This window comes from Ictalurus furcatus, chromosome 20 (genome assembly GCF_023375685.1).
Source record: "Ictalurus furcatus strain D&B chromosome 20, Billie_1.0, whole genome shotgun sequence".
NCBI classification, from domain to species: domain Eukaryota; kingdom Metazoa; phylum Chordata; class Actinopteri; order Siluriformes; family Ictaluridae; genus Ictalurus; species Ictalurus furcatus.
The window spans coordinates 8,330,120-8,354,550 of NC_071274.1; the positions used below are offsets into that span (position 1 = coordinate 8,330,120).

The 24,431-nt window shown below is 42.1% G+C and overlaps 1 protein-coding gene across 1 annotated transcript in view; it reads left to right on the top strand.

The window, feature by feature from the left end:
• Positions 1-12,354: 12,354 nt before the first annotated feature.
• adcy8 (adenylate cyclase 8 (brain)) overlaps positions 12,355-24,431 on the top strand; it is a 61,531-nt gene continuing 49,454 nt past the window's right edge. Inside the window, exons 1-2 of the mRNA XM_053651266.1 lie at positions 12,355-12,920; positions 17,655-17,766. Coding sequence (XP_053507241.1) covers positions 12,772-12,920; positions 17,655-17,766 — 261 coding nt within the window. The 5' untranslated portion in view covers positions 12,355-12,771. The remainder of the gene's footprint in view (positions 12,921-17,654; positions 17,767-24,431) is intronic.

The following is a 24,431-nucleotide window of genomic DNA, read 5'->3' on the forward strand; positions in this document are numbered from 1 at the left end:
TGTATATTTTTGACCCTGTATGTATAATTTTGGTCCTGTGTTGATTACAGAAAACCCCAAATGAATTAAAACTTGTGAACCATTTTTTTTTTTAAAGATATATGTTGTACAATCATTCTGCCCCAGAAAAAGAAAAGTTAAAAGAAATTATTGAAAGCCCAATATTGCCATGACATCCATGTCCATGATGAGTGTATGAAGCAAAAAAGTTATCCAATGCCAACTGGGCCTGAGTAAAAATGCATTTGCCCCTGTAGTTACTATTTTCTCAAATCTATGAAACTGTATTCATATTGGGGGCCTGATGACTACAAACCCTGTTCAATCAAATCAACACTTAAATAGAACTTTTTCAACAGCATGAGGTTGGTTAAAAGGTCTTACCCAGTAACACCCTATGCCAAAGTTCCAAAGAAATTCCAGAAATGATGAGGAAGAAGGTGATTTAAAAACATCAGTCTGGAAAGGGTTACAAAGGTATTTTAAGGGCTCAGGGACTCCAAATGACCACAGTAAAAGCCATCATCCCCAAATGGAAAAACTCAGCACAGTAGTGAACTTTGCCAGAAGTGTCCAACCTTCCAAAATTCCTCCAAGAGCACAGCAGCGACTCATCCAGGAAGCCACAAAAGAGCCAAGGACAACATCAAAGGATCTACAGGCCTCTCTTGCATCAATAAAGGTTTATGACTCCACTTTCAGAAAGACACTGGGAATAAATGGCATCCATGGAAGAGTGGCGAGGTGAAAACCACTGCTAACCCAGGAGAACAATATGGCTCATCTGAATTTTGCCAAAACACACCTTGATGATCCTCAAACCTTTTGGAAGAATCTTCTGTGAACAAATAAGTCAAAAGTGGAACTGTTTGGAAGACAGGAGTCCCGTTTCATCTGGCGTAAACCAAACACAGAATTCCAAGAAAAAGAAAATCATACCTACGGTCAATCATTGTGGTGGAAGTGTGATGGTGTGGGGATGCTTTGCTGCTTCAAGGTCTGGACAACTTGCAATAATTGAAGGAAACACGAATTCTGCTCTCTACCATAAAATCTTAAAGGAGAATGTCCAGTCTTCAGTCCGTAAGTTGAAACTCAAGCGCAACTGGATTATGCAGCAAGACAATGATCTAAAGCATCAGAGTAAATCCTAGTCCTAGAAGTACTGTAAGTGAAAGACTGATCTCCAATTATCAGAAGCATTTGGTTGCAGTTATTGCTGCTAAAGGTGGAACAACTAGATTTTAAGTTTAAGTTTTCACTTTGGTGATAGGTGTTGGATAACCTTTTTTTTCTTCAATAATTTTTTTAAACTGTATCGTGTGTTTACTCAGGTTGCGTTTGTTTTATGTTGTGTTTCATTTGAAGATCTAAAACTATTTAGTATGAGATATACACAAATACAGAAGAAATTGTGATGGGGGTTCACTTGAGCTTGTTTCCCCCTGCTTCCTCAGCTTTTATTTGTTTCACTTTTACTCTGTTCACTGCAACAGTACATTCAGCTTCTTGTTCAGGGAGAGAGAAAGAGGAAGAGGAAGAACACAAATATATGTAGGACAACGTGGTTCAGGTATTCTACATTAGTCATTACCTCTCTAGCTGTTCCTAAAAACCTCCCTCCCAGTGCAGACGTACTGGGAGAAGTTACATTGCATATAAGCCAAAGCTTTAAGAAACAAGAACTCAAGCATGACATCTTCATAAAGCTGATCAATAATTGAAATGCACAGTTACAAAACTGAAAATCAGTTTATTATTATTACACATCAATAGCTTTATACTTTTGACTGATTAAATCCCAGCCTTTGCTACAATTTGTTTTATGATGTTGGCCGTTTTTTGCCAACTACATATTGCAGACTATATGAATGTTTTTAAAGAATTCATGGTTCTTCTCCACATCAACTGTGATCACTAATAGAGCTCACTGTTACAGACAGGTTATTCCACAGCATGCTGTTTGCTAGAGCTGGTTGGACATGCATGCAATTCTGTTGTTTTCCAGTGACATGATGAATGATGGCTTCATTCTCTGTAGGTTCCAGTTTTTTGGAAAGGGTGTGGGGGAGGGAGAGCATGTTGCCAGTGAACAGTCACAAACCACAGAGTTTGGGATTCATGCTGTCAGCTTTACATACATCTCAGTGTTCCATGAAGTTTACATTTTGGGCAGAATACATAGACACAAACTTGGGAAAATGTATGGGATGTGTTAAAATAGGCCCAAATATAAATAAGAACAACTATATTTAAAATTTCAGATTGTTGCTTTGAAAAGTTGTGTGACCAAACTGTGCATTAAAAGAAAGATTTATTAAGAACTTAAAAAAAAATTTATGAAGCAGACAGATGGATACACATGCGTATTCCTGGTTTTATTAAAACAGGATATGGTCATAACACTAATCAATACAAGGAGATGCGGCTTGGATATTAATAGACACATTGTCAGAGTTAGACTTTGCTGTCACGAGTTCCCCTTTAAGCAGCGCGCTGTGGAGCATGTGAGCGGGCGTGCACGAGCAGGTGCGCGAGCACCTGCTTTTCCCTTGTGGACAATCGTGACATTTCTACACGTGCATTTGTTTATGTTTCTGTTATGTCTCCTCCCCGTTTTGTCATTGGCTATTGTTTCACGTGTGTCTGAATTGCCCTCAGCCGTCAGCTATTACGACGCTGAGTAGGTTTGTATATATACCGCGCGCCTCCCAGCCCACAGTGCGGAATATTAGATAGAGTAGTTTGGATAGATTAGATAAGATATAGTATTGTAGATTAGTTAAGAGTCCTTATGATAGATAACCAGTCATAGTTCGTTTCATGTTTCAAGTTTAGATTCGTTTGTTTAGTTCACGCTGGTTTCTCCGCTCCCAGTTCATAGTCATTGTTTGTTTCAAGTTTTGTGTCTCGATCCTGTTTTCCGTGACCACGACCTTGAATCCTGCCTTGCCCCGTGTATGCCTGTTTGCCGATCGCCTGACCTCTTGTATGTTTGTGGATTACGTTTTGGATCACGTTTTGGATTTTCCTGCCTGTGTCTCTCCTAAATAAAACCTGTTCAAACTGCGTTTGCATCCGTCATATCTCCGTTACGTCACGAAATGTGACAGAATATTCCGCCTTACCATGGATGCAGCATGAGGACGAGAGAGACATCACACTACAATGGGAGTAACAGGACAATACCTTATCAGGAAACGTTCGGATTACTGGCCGCATTTCTTGTCCGTGCAGTTCCCTCAACGGTACGCCGTTGAACTGCCACCAGAGACAGCGGTATTGGGGAACTACCCACTGGAGTTCCTCTTCAGCTGCCAGGAATATTTCTGCAGCCTGGCGTTTCCCAAACCTACTAAGAGACAGTGGATCGGATCCTTGGTGTCCAGGTTTTGTGGTCCGGCCCGTGACTGGGCGGAGCAGCTGGTGAGCACTGGGTCCTCTGCCCTCCAGGATGTCACTCAATTTGCAGAACTTTTTATGCAGGAGTTCACGCAGCCAGGGCAGCTTCATGGCCTGGATTTATTGGGGTGGAGAGTCAATGGACAGCCCCAGCCTGACCTGCCATTTAACCTCTATTATGAGGGGATTGACAGGTCAGCCTCCACCGATCTGCTTCAGGTTCCAGCGAACGTGGTGGAGGTGGAACCGACATGCATGTCTGAGGGCTGCAGGAGGGAGACCAAGCTACAATGCCCTACCTGCAAAAAAGTGGGTCTCCAGGAAGCATTCTACTGCTTTCATGAATGCTTCAAGTGCAGCTGGCGGGAGCATAAGAAACTCCACCGGAGAGCCCGTGCAGAGATCCAGCCCGGGGTCAACAGGGTGACCTCGGAGCTCCCGTCGGAGGTCTCAGCACCCGAGCCCCAGCCTGAGGTTAACCTGGCGACCTCAGAGCTCGAACCTGAGACCCACGCGGTGGGCTCACCTGCCGAGCCCCAGCTAGAGGTCAACAGGGAGGCCCCAGCATCAGAGCCCCAGCCGGAGGTTAACCTGGCGACCTCAGAGCTCGAACCTGAGACCCACAAGGTGAGCTCACCTGCCGAGCTCCAGCCAGAAGTCAACAGGGAGGCCCCAGCCCCAGAGCCCCAGCCTGAAGTTCAGGAGGGGGTCTCAGCTCCACAGATCCACTGCAAAGCCCAGTTACTGTCCCAAATGTCTGTTAACCTGGACAACCAAGCCCTGCTCAAGCCCAAGTCTACTGACACGGCCCGCCAAGTTCTGCTCACACCTAAGTTTACTGATACGGCCAACCAAGTTCTGCTCAAGCCCAAGTCTACTGATATGGCTGACCAAGTTCTGCTCACGCCTGAGTCTACTGATACGGCCGACCACGTTCTGCTCAAGCCCAAGTCTACCGACACGGACGACCACGTTCTGCTCAAGCCCGAGTCTACCGACCCGGTCGCCCAAGTTCAGCCCACGCCCAAGTCTACCGACCCGGTCGCCCAAGTTCAGCCCACGCCCAAGTCTACCGACCTGGTCGCCCAAGTTCTGCTCACGCCCGAGTCTGCTGACACGCACAGCCAAATTCTGCGCAAGCCCGAGTCTACCGACATGGCCGACCACGTTCTGCTCAGGCCCGAGTCTACTAACACGTACAGCCAAGCCCTGCTCCCGTCCGAATCAGCCGACACGACCGACCAAGCCCTGCTCCTGTCCGAGTCAGCCGACATGGCCAACCAAGCTCTGCTCATGTCTATGTCTGATGACCTAACCAACCAAGTTATGTTCACGCCCAAGTCAGCTGACGGGGACAGCCAAGCTCTGCTCACGTCCACGTCTGCTGACATGCACAACCAAGTGTCTGTTGACACGGACAATCAAGCTCTGCTCACATCCCAGTCTGCTGACATGACCAGCCAAGTTCAGCTTGCAGGCTCCACTGAGTACATCACTCTGCTCTGCTGCTCAGCCGAGGATGTCGCTCTGCTTTCCTGCTCAGCCGAGGACGTCGCTCTGCCTTCCTGTTCAGCCGAGGACGTCGCTCTGCCTTCCTGTTCAGCCGAGGACATCGCTCAGTTTCCCTGCTCCACCGAAGACGTCGCTGTGCCTTCCTGTTCAGCCGAGGACGGCACTATGATTTCATGCTCCGCCGAGGTCTTCGCTCAGCCTGTCTGCCCGGCTGTGGTCGTCGCTCTGCCTTCATGCTCCGCCGAGGACTTCGCTCAGCCTGTCTGCCCGGCTGTGGTCATCACTCTGCCTTCATGCTTCGCCGAGGACGTCGCTCTGCTTTCCTGCTCTGCTGAGGATGTTGCTCTGCCTTCATGCTCCGCTGAGGACTTCGCTCAGCCTGTCTGCCCGGCTGTGGTTGTCGCTCTGCCTACCTGTTCAGCCGGAGACGTCGCTCCGCTTTCATGCTCCGACGAGGACGTTGCCCTGTTTCCCTGCTCTGCTGAGTACAGCGCTCTGCTTCCCTGCTCCGCCGAGGACGTCGCTCTGCTTCCCTGCTCCGCCGAGGACGTCGCTCTGCTTTTTTGTTTCGCCAAGAACGCCGTGCGGTCTCCAGGCTCTACTTGGGACATTCTGCCCAGGGGGCCGGGGCCGCCAATGGAGATGGATGTTTCATGGCACTCCGGGAGGAGTGCCCTTAGGGGGGGTTCTGTCACGAGTTCCCCTTTAAGCAGCGCGCTGTGGAGCATGTGAGTGCGCGTGCACGAGCAGGTGCGCGAGCACCTGCTTTTCCCTTGTGGACAATCGTGACATTTCTACACGTGCATTTGTTTATGTTTCTGTTATGTCTCCTCCCCATTTTGTCATTGGCTATTGTTTCACATGTGTCTGAATTGCCCTCAGCCGTCAGCTATTACGACGCTGAGTAGGTTTGTATATATACCGCGCGCCTCCCAGCCCACAGCGCGGAATATTAGATTGAGTAGTTTGGATAGATTAGATAAGATATAATATTGTAGATTAGTTAAGAGTCCTTACGATAGATAACCAGTCATAGTTCGTTTCATGTTTCATGTTTAGATTCGTTTGTTTAGTTCACGCTGGTTTCTCAGCTCCCAGTTCATAGTCATTGTTTGTTTCAAGTTTTGTGTCTCGATCCTGTTTTCCGTGACCACGACCTTGAATCCTGCCTTGTCCCGTGTATGCCTTTTTGCCGATCGCCTGACCTCTTGCATGTTTGTGGATTTCGTTTTGGATCACGTTTTGGATTTTCCTGCCTGTGTCTCTCCTAAATAAAACCTGTTCAAACTGCATTTGCATCCGTCATATCTCCGTTACGTCACGAAACATGACATTTGCAAAGTAAAGAAATCGCATACTATGACAGCACCTACTGCATTTGATTCAGTACCTACTGCTCGGTCGTTGATACAGTATGTACTGATCAGTATAAGTGGTAAGCACGAATACAATCCAGACATACTATGTGGCACCGATTCTGACAGCTCTTCTATGCCAGTCCCATTGCATTATGGGATAGCGCAGTATCCAGTGTCCAGTGGTTCCATACTGCAGAATCAAGGTGGAATCAGTAGGTGTTCCGGGTATTTCTCGCCTACTGTTTTATGAATACTGATAATTCGGACATTCTACTCCTTTGTGTAGTAGGCAGTGTTAATTAAGTGAAAAAAAAAGTAATCCACTACAGATTACTAATTACTACTTTAAAATTGCAATTTGATTACATTACTGATTACTGCATGTAAAAAGTAATCATATTACTAATTACTTTGCTTTCAAGTTACTTTCAAAACCTATAAAACCTACAAAAATACACTGCAAAAAAAGTTGGATTTATCATAAAACTTGACTCACTGTTTGTAGGACTACCAGATCGATAAAATAGCAAACTTTTCTAACTAGGCTAGGTTGATGTCAGTAGCCAAGGGGAGGCACAGCTAAGCTGTGTATGGGTTTAGCTGTTACAGTGCCATCTTTCCTTATGCTCTGTTCATATCATGTTCACATAAACTGGAACTCATATAGACATTTACACGCTTTGTTTACCTGCTCAGCATAAGAGGATGTTAGTGTTTCAGTTTCACCCCCTTTAGTAGTTTAAAAAAAAAAAATATCGTAAAATACAGCGTATATCAGTTTTTCCTCACACTGACTGTGAGCTAGCTTTTGGCAGAATTGAGAGCTGTCAGCCGGTAAGACACGAGTATTTCCACGTATTTTCCTGTAAACCCTGTCTGACTGGTCTTGCCTCCGTTCACGGAAGATATAAAATTACAACAGTGACAAACTGCCCAAGTGTATAATTATTTGGGGCTAAAGAACAAATCTTCAGGTCAACAGCCCTCAACACCCAGGCCAGGTTACGCCCCTGGCAAAACGTGATTTCTTTTCAAAATGCATTTTACTTAATATTGTTTTCTTAACCATACATTTTATAATGCAATAACATAATTTTATTGACATCAGTAACTGTAATCAAATAATTATACCAAACTCTGGTAGTAGGGATATTCAGACCCAGCCTGGGTCTGGGTTATTTAAAGTGCATAGTGTGATTGAAAGCAGGCAAGTGACATTAGTATTCAGAAGACTATGAATATGAATTTGACTGGAGATCATATGATGAAGCTGTGGGAAAATTGGGTCTTGTGTTCCAGGAATGACAGGCTTCAAAATGGAAAAATGGAAGCTTTGGGATATACTGTATGTTAATAAGATAGACGTAGCTTCACTGGATTATTGTGAAAGGGCTGATTTAACAGGGCATGAGTTTCATTCCACCCTTGAAAAGTCTCATATCCTTTGTCAACAGCCATACCCAGTCACCTAGTTCATAATTGGGAATTTAAAAGGAATTTTAAATTCCTTTTAAAATGTTTAACTGTTGATGTGCCTACTCCCATGCTCCCTGTATCTTTTAAAAACAATTCTTCACAGCTGGTGTGTTTGTGATTGTGACATTCTAGGGAAAGGAAGATGGTTTGTTGCCCAGTAAACAATGGAAAAGTATGAGCCAGGCAGTTGAATGACTCAGGGAGTTTGTTGCATATTCTCCCCATGGGAGGAAACATGACCGTACCTCTGGGTAATTAATGCAGAATGTGAGGAGGATTCAACCAATTTCTTGATTGGCTCTCAACTTGCCCGTTAACTTGGGAATAATAACCAGACATTAAACTAACATGCCATTAGGTTCAGCTTAAATTCCCTTCATATTTGCAAGGTAAATTGTGGCCTTCAGTATAACACTGAAGTTCTGTGGTCTTGAATGCTGTATGTATAACAGGAAGTGGAATAAGCTGGAGGGACTAAGATGGTCTTTTTGCCTTGAGAGGAGGACAGAGCTGTGATAAAGTTCACAGCAATATGGAGCATGGGAATTGTGCTTAGTAAAATCAGATTGGTAAGATCAAGAGTTTGCCAGCTTGGAGAGTGCATGGAACCTTAGCTTGGACACACAGAGCATGGCCTTTGTATATCTTGTAGCATGGTTTCCAACCAACATTTCCTCCCAAGGAGTTAATGGGTCTTTGTAACCCTTGGATGATCAGTGGCAATGGGGATGTAAGCCCAGGTTTAACAAAGCATAGCAAAGATTCAAAGGGACATAGCTCTGGGCAGTAGCACTGTCTGGGTGATTTGGCAGTCAATATCCCTACTTTTGTCAGTGATGAACCACAACTCACAAGATGGATTTAAGATCAGTGGGGTAAATGCAAGAGACACTGTCTGCTTTGACATCTTTGGAGCCTGGATAATGAGAGTGTTATGCTTGAGGGCCCATCAAGCTTATCTTGGGGTGAGTAACTGTGTTTTAAGATATTAAGGTTCTTGTGGTTGGTGTAGAGAATGAAGAAGTGTTTGGCTCCCATTAACCAATGTCACAATTCTTCCAGTGCTAACTTTACAACTCCTGGCTCCCAATACACTGATTCAACGGAGCAGCTATTAAACAGCCATTCGTAAATTGAAGTGGGTGTGTTGAAGCAGGGAAAACAGTAAAATGCACAGGACAAGGGGGGAGCTTCAAGACCAGGTTTGGGAATCTATGATGTAGACTAGCAGAGATTTGCTATTGTTGTTTGCTGACTACAAGGCATTGAGCAAAGACAGGTAAGATTTTGCTACTGTGTCAATGTTTTTGGTGAAGAATTCTGCCATGAAGCAGAATTACAGAAGTAAGGGCAAGTTTTCTGGTTATATTCAAACCAATGTAGCATACAAACAAAAGTGGTAGGCAATACTCAGAAATGTGAAGCAGGCAAATGGTCACATAACAGAGGTTATTTAAATGGGTTGCAAAAATGTGCATGTAAAGTAATCAGAAGACGGGGATAGGAGCATGACAGAAGATCATGTGATGAGGTTGTGGGTTGAGGATTATTGGAAGAATTGATGATTGATCAATGGGAAGCATGCACTATATATCAGATACACTTAAAAAATGAAATCTGTCATAATTTAAGAATTTTGATTGATGCAATAGTAATGACATACACTTTAGACCATTTAGGTTACTCGTGTTATAAAGCATTCAGCAATAAAAGAACATCTGTCAAATCTAATTCAAAGGATCTGCAAACTACAGTAATGTAATGAAGCAACAAAATTAAATACTTAATTAAGACATTTCTATCATTATACATTACACATAGGAATACGCAAACAGCTGTCCCTCTTTATCAAACACACACACACACACACTTGTCTTTGTCAAGGCCTTCCATTTACAGAATTATTAATGAAGTTAATTAAAACATTGCTCTTTTAGGGGTTTTTTTTTTCTTTCTTTTTCTGTAATATTTTTTTTTTATGCAGTTTACCATGTGGGCACCAGACAAGTGTCACCATAACTTCTCAACTGTCAGATATTTTGATCCTCATGACATTTAGTTATCAACACACTAAAATACACATCCATGCATATACTAACACACACAGGCACATGGATAATGCTAGCATGAGCAAAATGTATAGTGTATAAGGTACAAAATATGTATCTTTGTCTCTCTCTCTCTCTCTCTCTCTCTCTCTCTCTCTCTCCCTCTGTAGCTCTGTGCCCAGGTGTTGTTGTTCCTGTGTATGAACACTGCGGGTGTGTTTATCAGTTACCTGGCAGACCGTGCTCAACGGCAGGCCTTTTTGGAGACACGCAGGTGCATTGAAGCTCGCCTCCGCCTGGAGACTGAGAATCAGAGACAGGTTTGTGTGACTGTGTGAGCCTGTGTGTTCATGAGTCTAAATAGATTGGAAAGCATCCTGACAGATAATTGTTCATGTGACCCCCTAGACCAGAGAATCACTCTGTGTAATTGTCTATTTCTGACACAAAACAAGTAGGATTATCATACCAGCACACCCTTGGGGGAAAAAACACTGAGCACACGCACACACACACACACACACACACACACACACAGTGTGATTGCATCATGTGCCCCACTTGACTGGCAAATGGAACCCCCTTCAACAAATCACCTGAGAGCTCTCTGTAAGATAGAGGGAGGGGAAGAATGAATGAGAAAAAAGAGGGGAAAGGAGAGACAAGGTGAGAGAAGGAAGGTAAATATTCCCTACGGAGTCTGAGTACCTTTTTCTTTTTGTCTGGCTTTCTCATGAGATTACTTCTCTCATCTTTAAATCAATTACTTTTTCTCCCCCTCCCAAGGGCCATGGATTCCTAGAAGAAGGAGGATATAGCCAGATGCCTGTGTATGTGTGTGTGTGTGTGTGTGTGTGTGTGTGTGTGTGTGTGTGTATGTGTGTGTGTGTGTGTCCTTTTGTTTGTGTGTTTAAGAGATGGGGTTGTGTTTGTGTTGTATGTGTGTGTTCTCGGGAAAGAGAGCAGGACAGAGGAAGGAAATCTTTCCCAAGCCAGTTTTTTTCAGAATTCACAAAATCTGTTCACTTGCAAGTACAGATGGTGAATAAATCTAACTAGAAATGTTGTGCCATTCAAATGAAATGTTTCAACTGACTGCTGAAGCCATGGCGAGATACAAGATCTCACTGTTGAAAGGTGTCTATCAGGAGAGAGGTACAAAAGAATTTCCAAAATATTAGTTGTACCATGGAACACTGTGAAGAGTTAAAAATCAGTCCCTCGCAATTTTGTGATTGCAGAAATGAAAGTAGAAAAGCAGAAAAGTGGTAAAGCAGAAAATCAAGCAAACTCCGCAATATTCACAGGGACTTGCAATTTTTTAAAAGTATCACAGATTTTCTGCAGATTTCGGCCAAGATGCATCATGTGACGTCATCACAATGCTCATTCAGCCAAAGCTCTCTTCGATTCATATGCGCCAAACATGAGTACAGCTAAAAGGTCTCATTTACCAACAAACATCCCTGCGAAAGACCGTGCAGAACAGTTTCTTGCAATTGCAATTTTGCCAATTCAAGTAGTTTTTTTGCAAAAAAAAAAAAATGCAGAAAAACATTGCGTCTCAAGTTTAAGAAAAAAAAGCCACATCAAAATCAAGCATTTTTGGCTGCAACAATTACAAAAAAAAATCACTGTACGGACTGAAAATGGGGCACCACAACGACATTACTAAGAACAGCATGTCCCTCCAAAACTGATGAAAGGACAACATGAAAACTTATCAGGGAGCCAAGAGATGTATCACAGCAATTTATCTCTCATATTTTTCACGTCTGGGATAGGGTGGCTAGATGGAAGCTTTATGGAAGCTTTATGGAAGTGTTATGGTCTGGTGACACAACAATAGACTTTTTTTGGGGGGTATAATTCTTAAAAATATGTTTGGTGCAAAAATGAGACAGCTTATCACCAAAGAACATACCCATAGTGAAGCATGGTGGTGGTAGCATCATGCTTTTTGAATAGTGCTATCTCTTCAGCTGGGGCTGGGGCTCTAGTCAAGATAAAGAGAATTGTCTATAACTCCAAATACCAATTTATTTTCGCACAAAATCTGCAGGCCTCTGTTAGATAGCTGAAGATAAAAAAAAAAAAATCTCACTGAAGCATGATAACCACCCAAAGCACAAATCCAAGTCAAAATAGGAATAGCTTCAGAAGAAGAAGATCAACATTTTTGGAATTGCCAGTCAGAGCCCGAATTTATGGAAAACCCAGGGAATGACTTGAATGGAATGACTTGACATGGAATGATGCAGCTGTGCACAAGAGCTCTCCTTGCAGTTTGATAGATCTGGTGTAGACTCTTATATCCACTGTATTAAACATGTATATGAGTCCATCATGTATATATGAGTTTAATCATATTGACCCTTATTCATCAAAGTTGAATACACAAATTTCAACGTTTTCACTGAATCAATTCACTTTGATCTTCATCATATCTGTAGGTGAATGATAATCTAAATTTGAGCATACCATTTTAACAACCCAAAAAATCTCAATTATAGCAAGAATAATAAGTAGACTAGTGCAAGTACTAACCAAAATAATAGACATTAATTTTGATAATGACAATTGCACATGCAGGAACCTAAAACTAAGATGTAGGTTATGGGGCAACATATAAGTTGTGAATGTGAATCAGAATGCTCAGACACTAATATTTTTCAGATCATTAGTCCTTCAGTTGAGTAATAGGCACATTTGTATAATGTATAAGAGGGTGTGGCACATGCATATGACAGGTAAATAAGGGATTAGAGTGCAGGAGCCTGTGTCCACATTGTTGAGTCTGATTAATCATTTGTGCTCAAACCATTGCTCGTCTGATGTCACTTCATGAATCAGTGTTGCAGATCTATTCGTATATCATTTTGTGCGCCCAAATTTATGCTTATTTTTGTGCAACTTTGATGAATAAGGGCTATTATGTGCATGTGAATAATGATAGCTACTGAACTTGACTACTCATGTTTCCCCTGTACCAGGAGCGTCTGGTGTTGTCAGTGTTGCCACGGTTCGTGGTTCTGGAGATGATTAATGACATGAGTAACGTGGAAGATGAGAATCTGCAGCATCAATTTCACCGCATCTACATTCACCGCTATGAGAACGTCAGGTAATTCCAACAGGCCACCATGTCAGTTCAAACAGCAGATCCTGCTTGATTGCTGTAGTCTTTCCTGTGTTCTTACACACACACCTTCACTAAACCCTGCACAGAACTCAATGCATATTACACACGTGTGTGATGAGAATTACAATTCATTATATTAATTCAATCCTTTTGGACAACAATTCCAATCTTGAAAGGACACTTTAGCGGTCCTTTATTAGACAAAACATACACCTCTTAACAGCAGCAGAAAGGGAAGCACTATATAAATAACTAAACCAAAGCAGGAGCCAAAACGTCTATTAAACAGAATCAGGAAGTAAACAAACACAGCAAACCTGAAAGGATGCTACCAACAGAAACTGCAAGAAAAACAGGATAGGTGGAAATAAAAAGAGCTTAGCTGAGCAACAGATGACTAGAAATACAATCAAAGAACAACCAGTGATGATTGGTAAGGTAAGGCAAGATTAGAACATATATGGAAAATGTCTGGGTTACGCATGTAACCCTGTTCCCTGAGACAGGAACGAGATGTTGCGTAAGCTGAACGCTCAAGCGCACTCACACGTGACCGGTATCTGAAGCTTGTATAACATCATGCCTATTTATAGGCCTGCTGTGATCAGGTGACGTGGCAATTAAGCGCGTCTCGTGATATATAAACGACACCTGTGAACCACGCCATAAGCCTCTATTATCTGAAGGGAAGATGCAATTCACAGGCATGCCCCAGTATGACAAAGCTATGCAACATCTCATTCCCTTCTCAGGGAACAGAGTGACGTGCGTAACCCAGACATTCCCTTTCAAAGGGAACTCCACATTGCATTAGCTGAATGCTGGTGGGAACGAGAATACCTACTCTGTCACACTGAGGGTACGGCCTGTTCAAAAAGATCTGAGCCCGAGGGTCACTGCAAGACACTCGAGCCCGGGACGGAATGTATATCCAGGCTGTAAAATAGAATGTGTGTGGTATAGACCACCCCACCACAGCACACACATACTCTAAGGATACCCCTTTGGACAAAGCCTTCGAGACGGTGACCCCTCCCCCCGAGTGGAATGAGCCCTTATGCCCAGAGGCATAGCGAGAACGTGCGCCTCATAAGCGATAGAGATTACTTGTACTATCCAATTAGAGATGTGCTGCTTTCACACAGCATCACCTCTACTGTCGCTGCCAAAGCCAACCAGCAGCTGCTCTGACATACACTCTCAGAGGCTGACTCTAAGGGTTCGAATGTGGTACCTGACAGACCTTCCACAACCACAGAAAGGTCCCAGGAAGGTATGTGTGGTCTGCAGATGTGCCTCAGCAGCCTGACACCACGCATAAACCTCAAAGTTAGAGGATGTTGCCCCACAGAGGCTCCATCAATAGGGGTGTGGCTGGCGGAAATGGCGGCCACATAGATCCTGATTGTAGGAGGAGCCAACCCCGTTGAGAAATGTCCTTGTAAAAACTCTAGGAATGTAGTTGTTGAGCAGTTCGCTGGGTCACACCACGAGACAAAAAGCTGCCACTTGAGCGCATACAATTTCATTGTGGATGGCATTCTACATGGTCTCTACCACCTCAGTTGTGAGACCAGAATCTATGAGCTGGTGCCCCTCAGGAGCCAGACCCACAGTTTCCACAGTTCTGGCCAAGGGTGATAAATCAGCCCTTCGGTTGTGACAGTAGATCCCTGTGGATGGGAATCTCTGAAGGAGTGTCGTCTAGCAGGGATATTGTCTCTGAGAACCATTTTCTAGCTGGCCAATAAGGTGCTACTAGTAGCAGATGTAGACAGTCTTGGCAAACTCTCGCTAGAATTTGTGGGAGCAGAGCTATCGGGGGAAAAGCATATAGATGTGACCTCAGCCACATGTGCACCATGGCATCCAGCCCTAATGGGAGGAGTGAGGGTGAACCACAGTGGGCAGTGTGTTGTCTCCTCGGAGGCGAACACATCCACTTCCGCTTAGCCAAACCTACGCCATATGGACTCCACCACTTGTGGATGGAGCCACCAGTCCCTGGGCCTCAGCCCCTGCCTCAACAGGATGTCTGCCCCCACATTCCAGATGCCCAGAGTGTACATTGCACTCACTCACAAAAAGTTTCTCTCTGCCCAGAGAAGAATTAGTTGCGCCTGCCTGAACAGGGGGCGCGAACATAATCCTCCCTGGTGGACGATATATGAGACCACTGCTGTATTGTCTGTCAACACATGGTGACCTCTCAATTGAGGAAGAAAGAATTTCAGTGTTAGAAATATGGCCCGCATTTCTAGGCAATTTATATGCCACTCCAGATGAGGGCAGCTCCAGAGACCGTGAGCTGGACAACCATCTAAGACCATGCCCCAGCCCGTGAGGGAGGTGTCTGTCATTATTGTCTTGTGCTAAGGCGACACCCCTGGAGTGTGACCCAGGGCTAGAAACCAGGGACACTTCCAAAGTCTCAGAGCACGTAGGCAAAGCCGTGTGACACTGATTACCCTCAGAGGTTTCATCCTCAGACAAAACCCACAACTTTTCAGCCACCACTGAAATGGTCTCCTGTGCAATAGGCCCAACGTTATGACATTGGCTGCTGCTGCCATAAGCTCCAACAGTCTCTTGTAGAGACTAGAGGGGATGCCAAGATCCAGCTTTATCTTGCTCAATGTTGTTAGGATTGACCCTACACATGTTGGGGATAGAAACGCCCTCATCTTTGTAGAATCCTTATAACCCCTAGAAAAGTTGTTCGTGCTAGAATTAACCAGTCGTCCAGGTAGTTTAGTACACGGATGCCCTGGAGTCACAATGGAGCCAGAATGACATCCATGCACTTTTTGAAGGTGCGAGGGGATAAAGCTAGCCTGAAGGGAAGAACCCGATATTGGTATGAGTTGCCTCCAAACACACACCTCAGGAACTTCCTGTGACTGGGCGAGTCACATGTGGAAATATGCACCTTTTAGATCTATCATCACAAACCAGTCCTCAAACTGAATCTGTGGAACGATAAGTTCCACAAAGTCCCCTGGCTGTCTGCGGGGGGAGGCGAGCTGCCGTACTTGCCTTCTGTGCCTCCCTCACACTAGCGCTGGCCCGGGCTCCACTTGTGGATGCCCGGGTGAACTCGACACAACAGGGAAGGAACTGGCTGAATGCCGCAATTTGCCGAACTCACGCAGCAGGTCTGCTTGGTAGGCCTGCAACACTGCCATTGTCTGCAGTGACCCACAAGCAAGACCCACTACTGCATAAGCCTTGCCCACCAATGCCACAGTGGCCTTACATGGCTTGAATGGAAAATCCAGCCCCCATAAATTACCTGCCGCCAATGGAGAGAGGTAGCTCGCAAGCGCCTTCTCCACCTTCAGCATAGCTAAATAGCCATGCCGTTCATTCCCCACAATGTCTGAATAATCCAACATCGCAGGGTTATAAATACAGATTATGCATGGTTTTCCCCCAGAAGCGTGATATGTTCTCATGCACTTCTGGAAAAAAGGGGAGTTGTCTGCAGTGTGAGGGATTTATTTTCACTGGGGAGAAAAAAGCTCATCCAGCCTTAGTAATCACTTCAAGCAGCTCTTTATATGCTGCTCTCAATTTTTAGCACACCCTTCTGGCTCCTTGGCATCAGAGCGGAATTATTATTATTATTTTAGTTTTTCGAAAAGATAGAGAGGAAATGAAGAGTCTTTTTGCAAGTGTTACACAAACAACTGACATGCAGTCTCACTGAAGATAATAAGGCTGATGGCACGGTTCACAGGTGTCGTTTATATATCACGTGACACGCTTAATTGCCACGACACCTGATCACGGCAGGCCTATAAATAGGCATGATGTTACACAAGCTTCAGATACCGGTCATGTGCGAGCATGCTTCCCACAGCGTTCAGCTAACGCAACATGGAGTTCCCTTTGAAAGGGAACATGTTGGAGTGAGAGCGCATGGGTAAGTACAATGCTGCACAGGGAACTGATGAAATGGTGAGTCTTTTATGGAACTGGTGATGAGCTGGAAACATTGTTGAGGTGTTAATACTCTGTCGAAGTGGGGCGCTGGGTTTGCACTGCTGAGGGTGTGGTATTGTGAGCTGTGGGAAGAGGTTGGCTTGCTGTCTGTACTGGGCTAGTTACAATAACCCATTTAGAGAACAGTATGTTTTGAAATTTCTTTGGAATTTTTTTCTTTTCATTTTCAGAATTGTGCTTTTTTAGTGTGTAATAATAGTCAAAGTAACTTTTTCCTCATGCTTATGAATATATTTGCCTGATTCATATAAATATAAAAATACACATTTAACATATACAATTTTAATATTTTAATAATAATAATAATAATAATAATAATAATAATAATAATAATAATAATAATAATTTTCAATACAAAACTTGTATTTTTGTTTTTTACTTTGACGGCAGAAATCCTGTTGATGTTGCCCTGAGAAATGGTACTGCTTGTCAGCTGAGATCATACTTGAATTTCTCACTCGAACAGTGAGAGAGTGAGGTGTGTCAGGGAATTATTGAATAAAGCATGATCAGTTACATTACAGTCGGGAGTATAGAAGATGACAAAGAGGCTGACATTTTAGAACAAATCGATTATTGGCAGATTGCCAGTGTATAGAACTACCAATTACACCTTTAGTAAAATAATTGAGTACTGAGTAAAGAATTGTTTAGGTGCATAAAACAGGCTAATCTGTGTGTTTATATTTGTGTGATGCCCGTCTCCCACAGTATACTTTTTGCTGATGTGAAGGGTTTCACAAACCTGTCCACCACCCTCTCAGCTCAAGAGCTCGTCCGAATGCTCAACGAGCTCTTTGCCCGCTTTGATCGTCTCGCACATGTGAGTAACCAAAACACATACACACACACATACACACACACACACACACACACACACACACACACATTCTAACTCTAGCAGGCTGTCTCATATGTATGTATTTAGCTTAGTGATAAATAAAGGGATGAATGGTTGGTGGTGACTACATTTTTCCCAGAAAAATACTCCTATTGCATTAGAAACATAAATATAATTGTTGTTTAATGTTGCAAGTGCATTTACCAATGGCTGTGACCAAATTTGGAATAAACATTTATCAACTTTGCACAGAGCTGTGTGTTTTTTATAGCTACTACATACAGTATATTGTGATGAATTGTCAAATGGTGTGAATCCCATCCAGTGTCTGTTTTGAGTTAAATGTCATTCAGTCATAATCCATGCAGCGTGCAGATGAGAGTTGCTACCTGTTTGGCATCTCTGCTTGACACATCTCCACCAGTGATGCCAGATTCAGGGTTTTCAGCCAGGAGACCACCAATCTTTGATGTTTTGCTCTTTACCCCAGTACATCTCCTGTTGGTGGAGGTTGTCTCCCTGCCACCCCTGCAGTTGGCTTTCAAATCAGATCTGTATTGCCCAACTTCTATCCTTTCTCCTGAGCCATAAACAAAATCTGGCTTTCTTTGTGTCCTTTGCAAGCTTTCTTCCAGATTTTAGCAGCTTAGCTCACAGAACCCGCTTGTCTGTGAGGAGGCATGATGTTGATGTGCAGATGAAGCCAACCTCCACAGGATATATGACAGAATTCCAGCTGGCAAACCTACACTTAGCAGCAATCTCCAACGCTTCTGCCAGCTTCCTCACAACCTGATCGTGTCACCACATGTATCACCCCAGAGCTAGCATGGTTTTGGAGCCTGTAAGAATGTATTGTAGAGATGTGTTACAGAGAGTGCATCTCTCCTCTGTGCCAATCCATGGTTTGAGATTGGCCATGAGACAGAGCCTTGATCTTGTCCTGCTATTTTTCCCCTCTTGTCACTCTTGCCATGACCAAGCCCTTCCTCTCTTTCCTTTTGGCTTTGGACCAGAGCTGCAGAGCTTGTCCCTAACCTAGCCTGGACCCTGCCAATGACTTCTTTGGTGTTGGAGACTGCTGGTTACCCAGTCTACTTCTTCTTGGGCCTTCCACTTTTTGCCAGTGTGCACCTGGGCATCTGTGCACCCAATTAGTGGATTAGTGGACTCTATCAGCTCTAGGACCAGGATGGCTTTTTCCTGAATGTGCCCCAGGCCGATGGGTTGCACCTGAAGTGTGTTCAGTATGTTCGCCCAAAGAGGCCTGTTTCAGAGAGGCATCTTGGTAGTCTCAGCCACTTTCAGATGTACAAGCTGGCATTTCCACCCATCCTCCTTGAATATGGATATGGTAATGTCGTGTGATATTGGCAGGCTTGGGAAGTAACGGAATATATGTAATGGAATTCCGTAATCAGGATACAAAAAAACTGATAACTGTAATTCATTACAGCTACACCAAAAAAAGTAATCAGATTACAGGTACATTTTGTAAAAAATGGGAATACTATCAGGATTACAACTTTTTTTAATTTCAAGCCAAATAAATTAATCTTTCGACATAACACAATATAGACAGCTGCTTGATTGAGCAATCTCCTGGTGCATGCACAAATAAATTTTGCACAAAGTTAATTTGGTAGAAATTTGCACAAATTGTTATCTGAAATGCTTTTGTTGTCCTCTTTTTCAGACCTTAAAAAAGCGTTCGGCTAGGATTTTTAAATTTGAGAAAATGTCCGGAATTTGGCTTTAGTTTCATTATGATGTGCTTGTGGTCTAATACGAAATCATGTGTGTGCATGTTTGCATTGCTTTAACCCCTCTCTGTAATTCCCGCCTTCTTGCACAGCAGTTGGTCGAAAGCAACTATTGAGCAAATTTCTGCCTCTAAACCATTAGACTACTCTCAGCATACCCACGAAGTTGATGCGCTGTTGTGTACAGTATCAAACAGTTGCTTGACAGTACCAGCAAATGACCGCTGTCTTGAGTCAAAACAATGTACACTTTATTTTATGTCATGAACATTCAGAAGAATGTAGGAAAAAAGAATGTCAAACGTGGGCAGATGAAACCAATTTTATTTATATATATTTATGTGATGCTAATAGTGTGTCTTTTTCAGTGTATTAAAGTCTGCATTCATAGTAACATTGTTTTGAATGCTATTAAGACATCCCCCATAAAAAAGGTGTCCCCTTTTTGGAAAACCAAAATATGGTCATCCTAGGTTTTCTTTATTCATTTATTTATTTATTTATTTATTTTATTAAAACAAATCCAAACATTGAACATGTTTTTAAGCTCTAAAATAAGCTCCAAATAAAAACATTTTAGATCATATTGCTTTTCTCTTTACTTTATTTACATTTGTGTACTTGAAGTAATCTAAAAATAATCAGATTACATTACTTTCATATTGTGATACTTGGATTGCATTAATGATTACATTTTTATTAATTAATTTGTAACTGTGATGGAATACATTTTTGAAGTAACCCTCCCAACCCTGGATACTGGTAAGAGTATATCAGGTACAGCGGTGGTGCTGGACACATTGTACACTTACTGGCTGCTCTATTGGACGCTATTACTATTACTCTATTGGTTTTATGGTCCACCTTGTTGGTGCATAGTTATAGACTCCTAATATTTTTCATACACAGTTTGTATTTGAATCACTTTCTGACCCCTGGGCTTCTGCTGGCTAGATACTTGGTTTGGTAGACTATTTTTGACACAGCAAAGACACTGAAAAAGAAGAATGTTCTCCCATTCAAATAATATCTAGTCGGTAGTAGTCCTACGATGGATGGAGGTAAAGGTGGGTGACTAATTGTGTATAGCAATGGATGGGCTATAGCAATTATATACTTCAAAGGTGCACTTGTATTACTGATAAAATAGCCAATATGTGTAAGTACACGGTTTTTGTGATTGGAGGCATACTCATGTTCACTTATGCATAATCCAGTTATGCAGGTGTCGTGCATATTACTGATAAGATGGCTCTACTATTGGTGTGTTTGTGTGTGTCATTGTCTATGTAATGCTATGCAAATGTGTGTATGCAAATATGCAAATATACAATATGTGTGTATGTGTATGTGTCCAGGTATTGGTGTCATTTCATTAATATGTATCAGTATTTCCATCTTTCTGCTTTTCAAATCAAATCATAATGTTGATTTTTCAGATTATTCTTGAGTACAGGTGTCCATGGGGTTTTTCAATATTGTCTCGATCACTTACTTTAAAGACAAAGACCAGCACATGCCTGTAAGCCCCAAAATGTTGTGGGATAGAAAATGTGGACTGAAGAAGGAGATGTTACTTATGTTAATCCTTTTTTTGTTTGCTTTTTTTTTAGTGTCAAAAGAAATATGTGACATAAAAATATGACAATTTAAAAATAAACAAATAAAATGAAAGACTGATATGATGATGTATGAGAATGTGTATATGAGATGATCACAAGCATTCAAATAAACATATAATAGTAATCTAGTACTGTCAGTATATTTCTGCATGAATAGTGGTAGTTGTAATTATCACATTAAACACTAACAATATGGCTTCCATTATTTAGCAGTTAAAATAGCACTTAATACAGCAGATACTATTGTTTTGAACTTGAAGTAAAGTGAAGTAAAGTCAAGTTTGAAGCTTAGACCATGTTATCTGCTGTTATTTTAATATTTAAAATCTCATGGCAACAGTTAAGTGTGCACAAGTCAGTGTGACACAATATATTAAATCAATGTCATGAAATGTGTATTGCATTTGAGGAATGTATACTATTTTATCATGCTTTTAATTGGCTATTTTGAATTGTCATATTTGATGTATCTATGGTTTAAAGTCGACCAAGTATCATCTGCTACTCTTACATTTAAATTGAAATGTTTGACGCTCATAACTCCATATAAAAAATACATATAATTTTCAATCTTCGAGATAATGTCTCCTTAAGATGCAATTTCCTCTGTGCAAAAGAAAACCTTTGTTGATTTTTGTGAATTAATGAATCAATAGTTTCATATTTACAGTGCCCTCCACTAATATTTTCACCTTTGGTAAATATGAGCAAAGAAGGCTATGAAAATTTGTATTTATTGTTTAACCTTTTGATCCGTTTCTAAAAAAAAATCACAAAAATACTCTCATGGATATCAAATGATTGCAAACAAAACACAGGTTTATCCAAAAAAAATTGTTTTGTTAAATATAGGTGTGCAACAATTATTGGCACCCTTTTAATCAATACTTTGTGCTACCTCCCTTTGCCAAGATAACAGCTCTGAGTCTTCTCCTATAATGCCTGATGAGGTTGGAGAATACATGGCAAGGGATCTGAGACCATTCCTCCATACAGATTTCTCTCCAGATCCTTCAAATTTCAAAGGCCATGCTGGTGGATCCACAGGTTTTCTATGGGTTTCAAGTCAGGGGACTGGGGTGGCTATGGCAGGACCTTGATTTTGTGGTCAGTAAACCATTTTTGTGTTGATTTTGATGTATATTTTGGATCATTGTCCTGCTGGAAGATCCAAACATGGCCCATTTTAAACTTTCTGGCAGAGGCAGTCAGGCTTTCATTTAATATCTGTTGATATTTGTCCAAGATGCCATGTATCCCAACAAAATGTCCAGGTCCTCTTGCAGGAAAAACAGCCCCAAAATATTAAAGAGCCACCACCATATTTAACCATGGGCATGAGGAACTTTTCCATATAGCTACCTCTCTATGCATGCCAAAACCACCTCTGGCAAACTGAAGATGCTTGAGTTTGTTTTTGGATAGAGGCTTTTTTCTTGAAACCTTTCCAAACAACCTGTGGTGATGTAGGTGACATGGATTGTAGTTTTGGAGACTCTCTGACCCTAAGATGCAACTAAATTCTGCAATTCTCCAGTTGTAATCCATCCATCCATCTTCTACCGCTTACTCCTTCTTCAGGGTCGCGGGGAACCTGGAGGGGAACCTGGAGCGACCTCCGACTATCCCAGGAAGCATCGGGCACAAGGCGGGGTACACCCTGGACAGGGTGCCAGTCCATTGCAGGGCACAGTCACACAGGGAGAACATGCAAACTCCGCACACACATGGCCCCGGCAGGAATCGAACCCCGGACCCTGGAGGTGTGAGGCGAACATACTAACCACTAAGCCACCGTGCACCCCCAGTTGTAATCCTTAGAGATTTTTTTCCCACTCAAACCATCCTCTTCACAGTGCATTGAGACAATATCGACACATGTCCTCTTCCAGGGTGATTCATAACATTTCCAGTTGACTGGAACTTCTTAATTATTGCCCTGATGGTGGAAATGGGCATTTTCAATGCTTGTGCTATTTTCTTATAGTCACTTCCCATTTTGTGAAGCTCAACAACCTTTTGTTGCACATCACATCTATATTCCTTGGTCTTACCCATAGTTATGAATGACTAAGGGAATTTGGCATACGTGTTACCTCATTTTTATACCCCTGTGAAACAGGAAGTCATGGTTGAACAATTTCCTGTTCCTAGTCCCCCAGGTGTACTAAAATAATGTAAAATATGGGAATATACTACAAATATATTTTTCTCATATGAATTCATAGGGGGGCAATAAGTGTTGCACACCTATAGTTAAGAAAGATTTTTTTTTTGATAAACCTGTGTTTTGTTTGCAATTGTTTGATATGAGAACAGAGTATTTTCATGAATTTTCTGAACAAAATATCAAAAGGTTAAACAATAAAGACAATTTTTCACAGCCTTCCTTGATCATATTTATCAAGGGTGCCAATATTAGTTGAGGGCACTGTATGTATCTAATATTGCCATTGAATGGCATTCTGTGAATTTCAGTCTGACATTGTGGTTAGAACAAACTGTCTGGACAGTGGTGCTGGACTTATCACTTAAACACTGTTTCTCATTATGTTGCAAGAAAAATCGACTTTAATTCAGGGTCAACATCGCACATAACTGAGACACATGTCTGTTTTTTTTTTTTGGCAAACTGCACCCTGAGGTCTTAATACCAATTTGCACAGCCCCCTCACTACCTGTATGTAACTCAACTCTGAATATGGCCCGATAAAAATTAGCACCTTTCTGTTTCTGCACAAACCTGTGAGGACAGATTCAGAGATGGAGTCAGTAATTCAATCAGCAGCTGCAGCACTCACATGAGCCTGAAATAAGCTTCATTTGATATTTATGGTAGTGTTCAAGCGTCAAAGCAGAGCTTCAATATTGCAGCCAGCAATGTCAGGCTAAACTATACTCAGAAAGTGAATTTCAAAACTAGATATGAGTGTTTGTGAAAAGAAAAAAGAAACCTGTCAGTCAAACATATGACACCTGTATGACTGTGGATTCATAGAAAATGCTACAGCATCTTATTATTATTATTATTATTATTATTATTGTTGTTGTTGTTATTTTTATTATTATTATTTTATAGAAATTAACCCAAATTTACTTATTACCTGAAAATGTGAAATCATCTAGAGCAGTATAATGTCCTAAAACAATATTAACTTTAGCATTGTAGTGGGCAGATACAGATACATTGTTTCAGAAATTAAAACAAAATCTAAGATAAAACAAAGGCAATCTGAGTAGTCATGAAATGCAGTTTTTAAAT